At 35.2% G+C, this 17,210-nt stretch overlaps 2 protein-coding genes across 5 annotated transcripts in view; one reads left to right on the forward strand and one right to left on the reverse strand.

Moving 5' to 3' along the window:
• LOC124638846 (neuropeptide CCHamide-1 receptor-like) overlaps nucleotides 1-17,183 on the forward strand; it is a 162,787-nt gene extending 145,604 nt beyond the window's left edge. Inside the window, exons 6-10 of one of the 2 annotated variants that reach the window (XM_047175968.1) lie at nucleotides 11,116-11,304; nucleotides 11,695-11,798; nucleotides 14,016-14,153; nucleotides 15,156-15,269; nucleotides 15,725-17,183. In XM_047175968.1, coding sequence (XP_047031924.1) covers nucleotides 11,116-11,304; nucleotides 11,695-11,798; nucleotides 14,016-14,153; nucleotides 15,156-15,269; nucleotides 15,725-15,785 — 606 coding nt within the window. In that variant the 3' untranslated portion in view covers nucleotides 15,786-17,183. The remainder of the gene's footprint in view (nucleotides 1-11,115; nucleotides 11,305-11,694; nucleotides 11,799-14,015; nucleotides 14,154-15,155; nucleotides 15,270-15,724) is intronic. The other variant, XM_047175969.1, reaches the window with a different exon arrangement.
• LOC124638844 lies at nucleotides 417-6,020 on the reverse strand. 3 transcript variants are annotated; one of them, XM_047175965.1, is made up of 3 exons: nucleotides 5,538-6,020; nucleotides 5,289-5,429; nucleotides 417-4,898 (listed from the first exon to the last, which is right to left on the reverse strand). In XM_047175965.1, coding segments are annotated over exons 1-3 (498 nt in total). In that variant the 5' UTR covers nucleotides 5,540-6,020; the 3' UTR covers nucleotides 417-4,543. The 3 variants fall into 3 exon arrangements, with proteins under 3 accessions (XP_047031921.1, XP_047031919.1, XP_047031920.1); XM_047175963.1 differs by having other exon boundaries at nucleotides 5,538-6,006; XM_047175964.1 differs by having other exon boundaries at nucleotides 5,534-6,006.
• Nucleotides 17,184-17,210: the final 27 nt, after the last annotated feature.

The following is a 17,210-nucleotide window of genomic DNA, read 5'->3' on the forward strand; positions in this document are numbered from 1 at the left end:
CGAGCGCACCTGTGTGGTGTCATATTTAACATCAGATACGTGTAAGCGCAATAGACAGGAATGAACATGAAACTAATGTTTTCACAAGTCTGATCTTGTATGCTTCGAGCACTTGTTTTGAAAATATTTGACATCAGGAATGGAAATAAAATATATTATTGTATGTTTTACATAATATTTTAAAAATATATAATATTATATAATATTTAGCATCCGTTTATCATCATTACTTGACAGTGCTATTTTATTTATACTTTGTGTAAATATTTCATGTTTTATTGATTTAAACAACACATTTTTTTGCGGATAACATGACAATTATACGTTTTCATAATCAAGACTATTTAATTTTTTTACAACAGACTTCTTTATACCTTTGCAACTTGCGAGTGCAATCAGGAATTAAAACACAGATATAATTAACATAATATATTTATTTATAAAAATATTTTGGTTAGTATACATAATTCTTACAAACTAATATTAGTCCTTACAATTATGGATTACAAAAAGCTTATGCCTATTTAGGACACCAGTCATTCAAAATTACATATTTTTTTACCATGTACCTAGGTAGGTACTTACATCATAGATAGTAGGTATGGAGTTATAGTCATTGATTAAGTTTAGGTAGCTAATTACATATATTTTGCAACATTAATGAAGTTACAAGGTAAAAATGGATTGAAAAATACCTATTTATTACACATTACATAAAAATGGTTGCATTTCCCCAGGCTAAAGTTGACACTTTATCAAATAATAGCAATCGTTTGTCATCATTGCTTGAAAGTGCCACTTTATTTACATTTTGTGTGAATATTTCATGTTTTATTGACCTAAACAAAATATTTTTTTTGCGAATGACATTGCAGTTGTACAAAACACTTTTATAATCGGTCATTTTAAACTGCTTCGTAATACATTTTTTAGTACCTTTTGCCTTCTTTATAGTTTTATCTAACGTTTTAATACAATAAAGCTTTGAGCGCAGTCCAACGAACTCTTTAATGATTTTACCACCCATTTCGTCCTTAAATAGCCCTGGAATCTTTTTATTAATAATTGGTAACTCAAATTCGTTATTCGAATCATAGTTGCTGGTATCTAAGTATTTTAGGAAATGCATCTTGAAATCTTTATAAATGTCATTCGTTTCAACTTTATAAACCAGACTGTCTGTGTCAGTGTAGCACAATTGAATTCGGTTACCATAAAAAGGCTTTATAGTGGAATAGTGGAAATCGTACATGTGACTCTTAGACAATTCTAATACAGCAAACCCTATATATATTGGTTTGTTTAGAATAACACGCGAAGGCTTCATTTGGATTGCTACTAAATTATCAGAAAAGACAGACGCGCTATGAAAATAAGGGCTGGCTATTAATTTCTCAGCACAAGTTGTCTTTTTTGTTTTATTGTTCGAATCACACCACTTGTTTACTAATTTTACATCTATTCTTTGTTCATTATTTTCCAGCGTCTTCCCAAAAATACTATTGTTTAGTAATTTAAAAAAATCTTGTTCGAAGGTCGACTCTGCTTTCTGACGTAGCTGGGTGTTAAGATCAATATATTGCTTTAAAAAACAACTTTGTTTAAATTCTATAGCTCGATGGATTTTTTTCAACACTAAACCGTGCTGTAGACATTTTTTTAAATGTGCGTAATGAATAACGTACTGGTATTTATCATACAAATTTGGTATTAGTTTTTTATTATTACCGCCAGGTGGTAAGCATTTTTCAGGACAGAATGGGAAGTCATTGTGATCAATGTGCAAATGCCTAGGGTACATTAAATCAACTTCAAGAATATAACCTTTTTCCGCGGTATCACTAATATTTGTTAAATTCAATTGTAAATCATCTATTTCTTTTCTGTTCATAAATCTGAAATCGGAATAGGGTAGTGCCTGACACATGCTATACCCGTATAGATTGTTACAGTCTAAATAAATAATGAATGAATTTGGACTGGACGTATCATAAGAATCCAAATATTTATTATTAGCTTTGGCATGTCTTCTGGAACACATACAAACACCTCCGCGGATACCTTTTTGTATCATTCTAAAAATTTCAACATCACTAATTAATTCTAATTTAACTCCTGTTTTCAAAAGCATTGCATCAAACGATAGGCTTGGTGCTGTAAGATAAAATGCAGGATCGAGATTATAATATCGTTTACAAGTTTTTCTAAAACTTTCAAATATATCTGTTAGCAATAGAACGTCCGTTTTAAGATATAAATCTGTGTACATACCCATATTTTGAATATTAAATACTGACCAAACAGATTGAGCATGTTCATAGTCTTCGTCGGAAATTAATTCATTAGTCAAAGAGTTATAAAAATGATTTTTAGATGGCAAACATGTATCTTCATAACGTTCCCATTGAGACATATAGTCATATGGATACACTCCTTTTCGGGTTAACAAACTGAATTGTGTTTCAATAGGAAAATGTGATTTTAACTGTTGAAATTCTTGTATTTTCATTGTACTAGTTAACTTTTCTAAGCTAGTTCCCAAAAATTTGAAAGAATCTACAAACCGAACCTGAATGCTTTCCTTAGGGGAAATCGGAATAAATTTTGTAAAAGAAATATAGTTTTCTTTCGTTTTAGGTATCACTTTAAGAGATCCTGGAGCTTCTCCTAATTCTTTTATAAAAAGGTGACAGTCATAACCAGATAAATTATGAAAAAATACTGGTATAAATGATGGTACTTTGTATTGTATGTTACAATAACTATGAGCTGCGCCGCGATATTTACCAGTCAAGTGACAATGATCACGGACTTTGTCACCGAACAAAAAGTGCTCACAAATATGACATGTTGCTGCATTTTCAAAGTCATGAGCATGATCATCAGTAAAAATAATAGGAACGTTACTTTTTAAAATACCATAAATTTTTTGTGCATCGTTATAAATAGATTTAACAAATTTAGATACACAATCCAAACCGCGATACGAAACGTAACGATTATGGCTGTCATCTAATGTGCACGTTATATGATATGCGAAGGCTATAGGTACATGTCGCTGACGTGTTACAGTACTCGCAGTTGTTGGATCAGGGTCACAAGATTGGTACCTTTCCAGCATTGTTTCAAAGTCAGCGTATATAACAAATGGAACAGTTTGCTTTCTATTATAATTTTCAAACTGTATGAATGAGCCCTTTGGAGGCAGCACAGTGGCAATTCCTCCACAACTGTGCGAACTAAGATCATCACATGAATCAAAAAACATTAAACATTCCTCACAAAAGTACAATTTACTGTGATGTTTCGTTATTTGATTCTTAACAAGTCGCGGTAAATCTTTAATGAGGCAGTAATGTGACAGATTGTCATTTTGTAAATAAAGTAAATGGATCACCTTTTTATTATTCAAGGATTTTGGTTTGTAAAGCGGTCCTACCACGGTATTATTTTTTAAACCATAAATATAAATACAAATTTCGGGGTTATTTACTTCAAACTGCGCTATGTCAGAGAAACTCAATGGGAAGGACAAACCTTCTATGTTTAACACGTTTCTGAAATGTGGGTACGATAAAACTCTTTCAGGATGAGATTTAGCTGGATATAAAGCAGCAACTACTGACCACAAAAAGCAATATTCGTCATTATTATGAATATTAACACACGCTCTTTTTGATTTAATTGCTGCCGGTAACTCAATAAAACCGGAGCCGCGCAAAGGTTGATATTTGTTAATGTTAATTTCCAAATGAGAACTACTTAATAAAGTCCAACCACTATCACGGTCTTGGAATTCTTCAATCTTTTTCTTTAAAGTATTTTCAACTTGAGATATCAAAGTGACATAATCATAATTCTGATAAAGACTGAAATTTTTCGTACAAAATGATTTCATCTCCTGAGACTCGTTTTTAACCAATAAAAACAAAGCAAAATATTCAAAGTTTACTTTCAAACAAGTATGTTCTTTAAGAGACATATCTATTAACATTTGAATTTTATCCTGAATATTATTTAAAAATGATTCTAAAGAACAATTTTCAAACGAATCGGTAATTCTATAAGAAGCTATACGATTACGAAATGCAGAATGTATAATTTCAACGCCTTCGCAAAAATGTGAAATATTTTTATTTTTATGATCGTTACTGCGTAAATGACCTACCCAGTGATTGCGCTCAACAGATGTGTTACAAACAGTACAGAAAGGCATTTTATTATTATGCTAATTACCTTGTACTTTAAAGTTAGAACAAGCTATAAATTACTGAAGATGCTGCTATGTGTTAATATAAGACAGCAAAAGGTACAAAAATAAAGTATAAGTTAAGTATAAGTAGAAAGAAATTATTTATTTAGGTAAAAAGCAATATATCCAAAACACATTAGGTATACACAATAGGGACTATGATGTAAGAGACTGGTGTCGAAACTATAATTAAATATAAAAAATGTGTGAAAATGACATTTTCAATTACAATTTAAATATAAAAAAAAATTAAATTCATTAAATTTTCAATGATAATATTAATATAAAAAATTATTTTATATTAATATTATCACTATAAAAGATGGGCTCCGAGTTATCAAACAGCTCATGAGCCCGTCTCATAAATATTTGTAAGGCGTCCCACGTCGAGGAGCCTCTATTAAGTTGCAGTTTCAGTGCAACCGACGCCTTCTTCCACCGATCCTCTCTAGGAGTGGAAGCGGCGTCAGCCTTATGGTACACCTTCACCTCTACGTAGAAGTCCCCCGTTAGGTCAGCTGTCCGCCGAACTTTCCCGTTGGCGACGCGGCTGACGAGGGACGATCCAAGGTCTCCGCACGATGTCGCTGGGAGAAGCTTGTCGTTCTCTAGACCGAAGAGGTCCGAGCTGTGATGTTTGTATTTACTGAAACAAAATAAAACATTTTATTTATAATTATTACGATAATAATACCTTCAAAGTTGACGGCACGGTTGGCGCAGTGGTCGAGCGATCGACTGCTGCATTGCGTGTCGCGGTTCGATTCCCGCACGGAACAAATATTTGTATAATCTACAGATAGTTGTTCGGGGTCTAGGTGTGTGTGTGCATGTGAGATTTATGTCTGTAAACGCACCCACGATACAGAAGAAATTCCTAAATATGACCAACTAAACGTGATGTATGAAAGATATCGTATCTAACATTTATGATAGTGCTCTCTGCGTTACTGAACTAGAGTTTAGTTTCGATTTGTGAATAAAACTCTAATGGACATAACATACACGACAAGTAAGTAATAAAGTCAAAAATTACCTTGATGTTGATTCCGAAGGCGTGGTGCCGCTCCCAGAAGATTTGCGCTTCGATGCCTTTTTCTTCGGCTGCACGTTTTTCGAAGCCTCGGTTACTGCTGAGCACCCCGGCAGCGACTGGTATTCAACTTCGGAGTCAGACCTGCAATCGAACACAAAGGTTATTTTTTATAAAACAATTATGATGTAAAGAACGCACTGAAATATCTAACCTTCTTAATTAAATTAATTTTGAGTAGTACTTACTTACATTTTATGAAGAGAGATTCACGTAATTATAACGTAAGGTAGACAGCGATGAGCACTTGGAAATACTGGAGCAAATGTAATTTTTGGATACAATCCATCGGTTTATATTCATAAAAAAATACAATTTCAGCAAAATTTACCTAATCACAAAATTAATCCTTAAATAATATGTATTACAGTTGTATTACCAATTTATGTCACTTACGTCCAATTAAATCGTATTGCTTGCATACCAATACTGTCAAATTGCAATTTTATCGTGAGAAATGAAATATAAAACCACCAACGCCGACAAAGGTGGAACCGATAGCTACTTACCTGGCTGTCGCTAATCATTATAGGTATGATAATAAAATTATGTAAGTTTGTTTGTTTAATAAACGCTAATATAAAACTTCATATGACATTATACGAATATTTCAAAAAAAAAAATATTACAATTATCCTCAAAATTGGTGTAAAGTAACCCCTGCTAGAACTTTTTAATAAAACATTTCATGTAACGAAAGTCGCGGTAAAAATTTAGTTTACAACCATGTTGTAGTATAACTCAAAATTAAAATAAAATAACCAAAATACTAGAACATTTTTTTTTTAAACATTTCATAATATGAAATTATGAAATGAAATTCACGTCAAAAATTTTGATAACAATAATGCTACAGCTTAACTTAAAATTGAAATAAAATAATCAAATCAAACTACTAGAACATTTTTTATAAAACATTAAATTCATGTAATTGGAATTCGAATAAAAAAAACGCTATTCAATTCAATAGGTAATGATATGATTAAGAATATCTTATAAACAATTCCTTAACTAGAACTGCCAACTGGTTATTATTATTATTAACCATTTATTTCAGACATAATCCATATAAGTGTCAATTAAATTTTTTTTGATCATGGAGAATTCTAATAAAATACTAATTTGAATTATAGCCGCAACATACACAGCGGTCCTCTTTCTTGTAATATGATTGCTTAACATATTTATGGAAATTACCCACACTCACACCGCATGCTATAAAGTTCTTACACTGCAAGTTATTTCATAATCCAATTCTGCAGTTTTGCAGATGTTAAGAGCCCATTTACACTTACTCATCGACTGCATAATAAAATCGTTTCCGACTTCATCGACAAGCGGTTTATGATATAGTACGTCGCACCGGCTGACCGCCCCGCCGCGCCGTCGCGTCGAATGGCTCATGTACCGTTTTGTCGGCGGCAAGTGTAAAAGCACCATAATCTATTTCAACGCTCAGAGTTCAGATGGCCATTATGTCTTATTTCTTAAAGTGTGAAGTGTGTGTCGTCTGTATGAATGAATTAAATTAAAATTTGGATGTCCTTGAGCCAATCTGGTCACAGAAAATAGAATGTGTGTGTGCCTATGAGTATACGCTATTTCTTATTTTTGTGGAGAGACATGAGACAATCTGTCCCAAATTTTAGTTTAATATATACGGTATCCTAAAGTTCAGATGTCCTCGAGCCAATCTGGTCACAGAAAACGGAGAATGTGTAACCTGTAGTGATGCACAATCTCTAACTTTGTGGAGAGACATGAGACAATCTGTCCTGAATTTTAGGTTAGCGATTCATACAGCGAAATACCTTATTTGTTAACGTGTAAGTAAAGTGTGTGTCGTCTGTATGAATGAATTAAATTAAAATTTGGATGTTCTTGAGCCAATCTGGTCACAGAAAATAGAATGTGTGTGTGCCTATGAGTATACGCTATTTCTTATTTTTGTGGAGAGACATGAGACAATCTGTCCCAAATTTTAGTTTAATATATACGGTATCCTAAAGTTCAGATGTCCTCGAGCCAATCTGGTCACAGAAAACGGAGTATGTGTAACCTGTAGCGATGCACAATCTCTTACTTTGTGGAGAGACATGAGACAATCTGTCCTGAATTTTAGGCTAGCGGTTCATACAGCGAAATACCTTGTTTGTTAACGTGTAAGTAAAGTGTGTGTGAACTGAAATAGTGGAATGGCGCCCAATCCGTTTGCTGATCGAACAAGGTAATCCATTTATATTATTGGGCATTCTAATCCACCGAGAGCGACGGAGGCGAACGGAGTGAGCCGTAGGAACGGAAGGTGGATTAGAATGCCCAATAATATCCTACTCATTACAGTTAAGGAAGAACGAGTTTTTTTTTTCTAATGAATTAAGCAAAGAGGAACGTAGTGGTGGTCAGGCGGGAGTATCCCAGATAGTACTTAGCAATGCTTGTCCCACTCGAGAGTCCACCGCAGCTACAGAGCGCTGAGTGAACTAACTTGTTTGGCAAACACTACGTACGTTTTACACGCTTTTAACGTATTCAACTTATGGCAACACAGGACCACTTCAGACTACATTTAAGCTCTACATTTAAGGCTGCCCACCCGGGTCAGACTTTTTGTAGGACGTTCTGACAAGGATTTTCTAACAGACTTTTTTTTAATGAGTACATTATTGCTATCAATGTGTTCTATTTGTTTCCTACAAAAGATTGGTTACCGATATTTATCGGACGTGGGCGGACAGCCTAAGACACCAAAAAAGACTAGCATTAACGGGCGGCATATGTATAGGACTTTATAGAGTATGAAGAGCGACTATAGGAGAGTGTATGTGCGGAGTACAATATTAACATATTATGTAGGTTTGACCTTCTCGACTTTATGCCGGTTTTAATAGGTATCCCGTTCCGCAGCCCGCGGAAAAAAAGATACCTATGTCCCCCCTAGTCTTTTTATTTAGATTTTATATAAGTATTTTGTATGTATTATTTATTATATAATGTGTATGTATTATGTAGTTGATGTGTTTGTTTGCGTTGTTCTTATCCTTCTTCTTCCTTTTCTAGGCTGTGATGATGACGAATGTTCGGTGTTAGATGGTGGCTGTGTGTTCTGTTCCTGGATGGCTGGTCCCGCTTGCGTGCTTGGTGATGGATGCGTGTTTTATGTGTCTGGTGTTTGTGTGTCAGTGTGTGAGTGTTGTTCTTCTGCTGTTCGTACGAATACTGTGTCTCCTAATACTTTGCTGATTATGATAGATGGATGGCTGCTTGTTTTTGGAGTATGTGAATGTTAATTGAAGCGTCTAATTGGTCTATGTATTTTTTTATGCTTTTTGCAACGATGCCCGTTACGCCTACTACTATCGGAATGACAGCCGTTTGTGTATTCTACAGCCGGCTGATTTCAGTTTTCAGAAGATGGTATTTGCTTAATTTTTCTATTTCTTTGGGTCCTATGTTGTAATCTGACGGTACGGTGATATCTATTAAATATGTTTTGTTACTAGTTTTATCCGTGTATATAAGGTCTGGTCTATTGTGTGTAACAGTGACATCGGTTTGGACGGGCATTTCCCACATGATTTTGGCTGTTTCGTTTTCTCTTACTTGTGGTTGCACTAGTGTTTCCTTCCACCAGAGGTTGGCAACTTCTATTTTATGTTTTTTAGCAAGACACCAGTAAACGTATTGGACAAGATTATTATGTCGTCGGACATAGTAGGCAATATTAACTATAGTATTAGGTAAAATATGTTGCTACCTATTTGATAGTACGTAATGGAGTAGGTAAATATTGGTAACACCTACGTAAGGGAGGATTATAGGGGGAGTACATAAATGAATACATATTGACAGTACATTGACAATAAGGGAGTGTATAGGGGTGTACATAAAAATAACCTCAAAAGTAAATGCAGCATAGCACAGAAGTATTGATTGTGTCTCGAAGCTTCATGAAAAGTCCAATACTTTACACAAGTTTGTTGGAAACTAACAGGGAGAACTAATTACACTTTTCTAATCTCTGATACGATCTACTACGGAAAGTTTCTCTAGTGCCAGTCTTGTCTTAGATACAAACAAACACAATTTATTTCAGCTCAGTTCTGCACTTAACAAATTAAAGTTCATGTGAAATTTTGATAAAGTGGTCAGTTACACGTGACCCTTAAAACTCTAATAGCCTTACTACAAAACCGTAAACATCTGTTAAACACTTGTCTAAAAAAAGTGTGGCTGGAAAACGGACCTTATTTCAAAGCATAATCTGCCTTTTTTTAGACAAGTGTTCAATAGGCGATTAAACGTTTTTGTGGTACGACGGTAAAGGTTTTAAATATTAATACATATATACGAAAAAAAAATTGATATTATCAATCATACCCATTCAGATCTCTCCATTAGACAGTTACAAGAATTCAAACACAAAATTACTCGTCCCCATTTCATAAAATGTAATCAATATTAAACTAAAATATATCAATGTCCACTACATATTTAGGCACTCTAATTTGAGTAACCATATTGTATAAACTGACCACATTTTACAGTTACCGCGTCCCTAGGGAAAACAAAGATGGCCGCCGACCCCGAAGCGCGCCAAAAACATTTTCATATCACACAGTTTTACACCCACGTAATCAAACAGTTAACATCGTAACAGTTAGTTGGCCGCCAAAGTTAATCAAATATTTGAAGTTTTCCATAGAGACATGAATTCATAGTGGAATGTACATAGGTAGGTATAAAGCGTTAGATTTGAATAGGTACTCGATTTTATGAAACCATCTCATTGATACGCTTAGTTAAAATTTGTAGTAGATTAGGGAATGCAGTTCTTTAATTTATCTTCTTTTATTTTTCTTTCCACAAAATAGCGTTTACCAAGTTTTATACTAGCCTAGAACATAGTACTCGAGAATAAACACGACACATTACATTAGTGATACTTACTTAATTCAGAAAATAAAAAAAAATAAACAAAAGCCAATTCTGGGTTAAGCTCGCCATTGTACATAAACTGTCTGTATTCTTTTTATGTATTTATTGTTAAGTGTGCAATAAAGAATAAGAATAAGAAAAAGAATATCAGTAGAATATCAGTTCAGATTCTAGAACGGATAATGTTTTTCAAATCAAACTATATGGTTCGAAGTGCTGCAGTAACTTTCTTGATAATACGTTTAGGTCGTAAGAAACAATAAAACGCTCTGTGGTGCTATTTTTTATGACATGGCCAATGGCAATGGTATTATGCAGACCGACAACGCGTAAAGCGTTCTCTCTTGTTTTTAGCCGAACGTGCCATGTGTCGATCCGTGATTGCTTTTTCTTTTTATAGCTGGTAGCCATTCCATTTCATTTTTTGCTGTTTTTTCGAAACATTTTTGAACAGATATTGGCTACCTCCTGTGAGTTCAAAAATGCGAAAAATAACGGTCAAGTAAAATAACGTCTTCTGGACCTTAAAAAAAGGAGGTACCTATTCCTCGAAGCGCACCAGTTTTGAAGTGCACCTAATGACGCGCACCGTTTCTGTTTATTACGGTTGCTTCATTCTCTTCGCTATTTAGAACTAAAAATTTTTTTTTAGTTCTAAATATTGTTATCGGGAGTGCCACTAAAAGGTGCGCTTCGAGGAACAGAAACAGTGCGCTCCAAAACTGGTGCGCTTCGAGGAATACCGCAAAAAAAGTTCATAGGTTTTTGCATTTAAATTGTCTTTATTAGTATTACTGACTTCGTCATCAACTTTTTCCCATTTTCTTTTCAGTTCCTAGTATGTTACCCATACCCAGTGGAGTGGGGAGAAGGTTACCCAAGAGGCATCGTGCTGATGAGATTCCTGGTGTACTACTCCTTACCGCTGGCCGTCATAGCACTGTTCTACATCCTGATGGCCCGACATCTGGTCCTGAGCACACAAAATGTTCCTGGAGAGATGCAGGGGACTCAGAGACAGGTAAATTTAACTTACCTTGATAGTTCGAATATTTTAAAGCAACTAACCTTTTTTATTGGCCAATCGCGGGCCAAAGGATGAATCGTTCATTTAATGAATGGACGACACTACGCTCGCTCAATGTGGGGTGGCAATTTCAGACTTCTTTGATACCAGATTTCATCACTATTTCATTTTCTTCTGTCATAGATATGTAACACATGCTTGTAACGTAAAATTATAAAATTACATCAGTACTTGCGTGACCTGAAATCGAAGCCGCAACCTCGTACTTCAGAAACAGATGCTTAACCCACTAAGTCACCTCGACTGGTACATTTCACACACATAAACGTGGGAATATGTAAGAACTAATACATGAATGAATACCTCTTTTCTTATTTTTTCCAGATGCGAGCGAGAAGAAAGGTCGCCGTGACCGTGCTAGCATTCGTTCTAGTATTTGCCGCGTGCTTTCTGCCTTCTCACGTTTTCATGATGTGGTTTTATTACTGGTAAGAGAAACTATATTTTATACAGAACTAAAATTGCTACCAACGACCCAGTCCACAATACTCTAATCCAGCGGTTCCCGAATTCTTTTGGCTTCGGAACCCTTTTCGTTTCACCATTTTTCGGCGGAACCTTAGCTTAAGTAAGAAGTAAACTAAAGACGTAAATACACTTAAGTACGGCTCGTGGCGCGTGGTAGCGCACCAAATGGTTATATGGTTAGAGACATATTCATTATACTCAGGCATACCATGGCTATCTGCTACACAGGCCAGAAAACAATTCAGCCACCCTTGACTTTGTGTATTATGTGAATAGTTTTCAGTTTGAAGACTGACAAAGTAAACGCAAAAATAAATAGATTGGGTTTGTACAGGTGCGAGGCGAGCCAGCGCGTTTTTTTTTTAAAGAAGAAGTTCCAAGCACCCGCTAGCATTGAAAGACATTCAGTGGTAGCCCGTATCGCGAGCGAAGCGAGCGCGGTTTTTTTTTTAGTTTAAGTACTTACACAAAATAAACAAAACCACTGTAAATTAATAAGGTCTCAAAAAGTACAACACGCAAAAAAGCAAATGCAAATGAATAAGCAGCTAGCGAAAAAAGCGCTATTGCTTTTTCTGAACCAGAGGGATAAAAAATAAACATCAAAGGAAACCTCGACGGAAGAGCGCGAATTTTTTTCGGTGTTGGATACTTGAACAATTAAACGAACATAAAAGCATTATACGTAACATGGAGTCACGAGCGAAGCGAGCGCGAAATTTTCGGACTCGCAGAGGTGCAAAAATTGGAAATAATGTCACACTTTGATTCATGGTAAAAATAGCCACTGGAAATGCTCGTTTGCATCGTTTGCATTGTTTCGAATGCTCACTTCACGTCCTATCAAATGTATGAAAACGTATAATCCTGACGATGAAATAAGCCCAAAAATGCGGTGATTTTTGGCCGACTCGCTACCTACTTTTGCCGATTGCCGAAGACCTGGAGGTATTAAGTTAATCTAGGATTTGTAAGAAACGGAATTAAATTATCTGCTGCCGTCTTCCCCCGCTACTTGTCGCGAAAGTACGAGACTTACACTCCCGAGTGGTGACCACCTACATGGTGCCTAAATGGAATTTTGGAATGCAATATTTAAAAGAATGTAATTGAAAATGAATAATAATATTGTCAAAAGTGAAACGATTTACCATATGGAAATCTTGAATTTTCCACGGAACCCCTGAGGGCCTGTCGCGGAACCTCAGGGTTCCGCGGAACCCCATTTGGGAACCGCTGCTCTAATCTGCCTATACGAGCCAAATTCAAAAGTTAAAAGGTACATAACTTTATTACACTGAAATAACTATACTAATCCGAAATTGACTAGGTACGAGAGGTAGAATATATCTAAACTGTGGTACTGGAGACTGCATAAAATTCAATATGAACACATAACATCAATCCTCAAGTTCCAAGCCCTCTAAGATGTAAATAAACCTACTTATAAAAAAATACTAGGCAGTACTAGAAACTAGCCATTATACTCGGTTTACCAGGCACGTATGTAGTAGAATGCCTCACGAGTACAGCCACGAACTAAAGTGTTACGTGACCTATATTACGTGTGCTACATTGAGACGTGACATACGACATCACATTTCAGTAAAGCACACTTCTGTAAACACGTTTTTTTTTTTGTGATAAACTCGCGTGTTAGTGGAACTAAGAACATTTTTCAAAAAAAGGTTACTTGGGTTATATTCGACTTCGTCTGTGATCGTCGACTCGTGTATTACTGGAATATAGAATATTTTTCAAAAAAAGGTTAAGTACTCGGCTTACATTTGACTTCAGCTTCGTCAATATAACTAAATAATTTTCTATAAGGTTTCGAATGTAACATATTCTCGCACCCAAATAAAAACTGTGTTTCCCCCAACTTTCATACTACCAAGTTCCTTTCATATTCCGCCCTAAAAGCCTACAGGCTCGCGAACAGTCAGTTACTTCCATACCCTTACTAAAATTATAATTGCTAAACAGGGAATATAGGCATAGCCTATCTCACATACGCCGCGCCTACTATCCATATGATGGCAAAACAGTCTTACCGATTGTCATGAATTCGGTTTTCGATCCGCACATTGATATGAAATAGAACATAGAACACCTACATATAGATAGATTTATGTATGAAAGCTAGATAAAGTTTTACTTATAACATGTTTCATCAGCCCCACAGCACAAGGGGACTACAATGGCTGGTGGCATGCCCTGAGGATCATCGGCTTCTGTCTGTCCTTCCTCAATAGCTGCGTCAACCCCATAGCCCTGTACTGCACCAGCGGCATCTTCAGGAAACACTTTAACAGGTATGTATACTTCATCATTATCACCTTCTTTCTTTTCATCAAAAACACATGGTAAATGGTAAAAGGTGGGTTTTTGGGGGCTGTCTTTTGTTTTCTGACGTTCAAAAAGTGCTGTCTTGCAGCCAAGTTGGAATAAACGAGTTTTGATTTGATTTGATCATCTGTGTAGCATTTTCCTGATCTACTAGATTCAGATTAGAACCATGCAACGTCAGTTGCATCTTGTAAAACTTTGGTTATCTGGTAGATAGTCATATCTGATCTCCTCAATCTCGTTACCTATAGGTTGTATAGTGTAGGTATACCCCTTGGAAAAGCTGGTTGTTAAACTTCTGCTTCTGACCACCCGTAACAAAAAATACGCTTATATAAATTCAAATCTGAACGGAAATGTTATTAAAATTCATAATGATGCAAGATATTTACTAGAACTGACTAGTCGATTTGCCATATACTTGACGACAATACCACCTCTAGTTTGCCAAAAATGTGCCTGATTACAAAAATTCCTTCTTCTAACTAATATGTTGACCCTCACCGGTATGTGAAGGTCTTTGATACGGAACTTTGACCGTCCCTAACTTCACAAAGGAATTGTTTGAATTTTCTTGGGAGGTCAACACACTCTATGTTCGTATCTCACTATTGATATTTCTTCAACACACTTTGCTTAAAAGTTGGCTTCTACGAACTTCACCGTAGTCAAAATGTACAAACAAAATACTATAGATCTCTTCGTTTGTTGCCATTTGAAATTGGCCATGTTCAAGTGATAACCAAACTGTTGCAACTGTGATCCTCAAGACACAGGGCATAGTTTGAGGACCAAAGCTTACTATATTAAATTCTTTTATGATTATACAGTAGTATATTTGTTATAATATATTTTCATATATTAGCAAATTATTCAGACTTTGAGCAGTTAGAGACCCGTATTTATTTGACAAGAACTGTGCCATTCTTCGTTACATATTTTTAATGGCTTCGTATAACTGGTTTCAGGTACCTACTATGTCGCAGCAGTTCGACACATGGGCCTCGAGGTTCCCTCTCGTTGTCCACTTCGAGAAGACTGCACTCCAGCAGAAAGACCAACATCAGTATGGTGAATAGGACGTGAGTGTCTATGAATAGACATCAATGAACATGCATTTTTCAAAACGGCTTTATAATAAAGGCTTTATTATATGATACCCTATCCTACCCTTTATTGATGCCACGAGGAATACTCTTGAGGCTATTCTTACGTTAGGCTACAGTTTTCGAAAAAAATACTTTATCGATGATTACTTTCTAAATTTAATTTATTTGACGGTATTTTGAACACTCCTACATCCGGAATTATTGTAACCTCACACCTACGTTTCGGTCTAATTTGACCGGACTTTGATACAGACTCTTTTTCAAGACCATAATTTTTATTACCACCATCCCAATGACCTAATGAACCAAACTCACCATCATCATCAATCCATCGTATCTTTGGTCGTCGTTATGAACCTCATTTTCAAAAATCCGATAGTGATTTCTTTTACCATACTACTAGCCTGATTCACCAACCTCTTTTCCAGCACCAGTGTTGGCCGCGAGAGCAGCATCAGACTTCTCAACAATGGCTCCTCAAAGCTCTGAGGAAGGAGTCGTGGCCTCAGGACCACGGCTAATAACAACCAGGAACGTTCCAAAGAGAACTATAGCAAATCGTTTGTCTACAAGACAGATTGTAAGGCGCCTTTTCCCAAGTGTTGTGAGAATGCGAACGGCGTAACTCTTCTAGAAACTAACTTTGATGGCAAGGATGTTAGCAGCACTGAGAGCTTTTTCTTGCCAGTTGATAATTTTCGGTCGTGTTGATTTTTTTGAAGTCTGTATCTATGTAATATCAGATCTGAAAGTAATGTGACTGTATTGTCTGGCATTTTTTTTCCTGGTTTTCTAATTATTGGAAACTTATTTTGATTAGGTGTTACTTGGTTGGTTATTTGAAGTTACAAAAATTTTAACAGCACATGTGCATCTTACAAACTCTGAACTGTCAGTTTGATTGTGGCTATGAACAAAAATGTAGTTTCCAGGATAAGTACCTATGTGAAAATAAATATATGGAAGTATACAAAAATATTGAATACATTTGTCGATGAAACAAGTGCCTATCGAGTCAGGCATTCAATAATTGCCACAGAAAATGTAAAAGAGCAGTAACGTATACTAAGTCAAGAATGAAATTTTAATTGGCCACTAGGTACATACCTCTATATAATTTTATGTACTCATACCAAAAGTAACGCAGCGCCTGAACAAAATAGTATAGCAAAATTTTACTGAATAACTCGTTGCTTTATTTATCTCTAAAGTTAGAAAACTGGATGGATCGATTGTTGTTATTCGCAGGTAAACGGTAAAATCCCATTTTATATTTAATATTAGTGAATTATTTGTCTATTATGCTATTTAATTCTGTCTAACGTTACTATAGCTATCAAAAAGTTATTTTAGTTTAAAAAGCACTAAATTGTCTAGCAAATTACATTACATATCCAAGCGATGTAAATACAATAAAATAGCCGTTGAATATGTATAAATAGAAATTATTGAAATTAATTTAGGATTTAACTTAACAAACTGTAAACAATGTAATTATTGTAAATAATACAGTCTTAGACATCAAAACTAATCATAATGTGTAACAAAAAATATTTTTTAACCTTGATTTATTTTAAGTGAAAAGTTGGCCTTCTTATTTATCTTAAGTAACATTATGACTATGCTGAATTTCAGTTTATTTATTACCTGTGTATAAGCTACTTTTTATCCAACACGGTAGGTCCAACAAGAGGTACCGCGGGTGGAAGCTAGTCATTCATTAGTTGTAAAATTCGAGTATCTCTCGAAAACACAATTTATTGTATTTCTTGTCTAGTCATAATTTGCATCCTACTCTTTTGTACTAATGTTTGTATATAACATCTGTTGAATTTAATTAGATAAATGATTAATAATAAAACATTAATAAATTATAGTTTTGAATAACTTTGTTGTTTAATTTTAGCTTATTCA

This window comes from Helicoverpa zea, chromosome 18, assembly GCF_022581195.2.
Source record: "Helicoverpa zea isolate HzStark_Cry1AcR chromosome 18, ilHelZeax1.1, whole genome shotgun sequence".
NCBI lineage: Eukaryota > Metazoa > Arthropoda > Insecta > Lepidoptera > Noctuidae > Helicoverpa > Helicoverpa zea.

Coding starts and splice junctions, on each gene's coding strand:
- LOC124638844 (XM_047175963.1), bottom strand. CDS start 4,216: ATGCCTTTCTGTACTGTTTGTAACACATCTGTTGAGCGCAATCACTGG.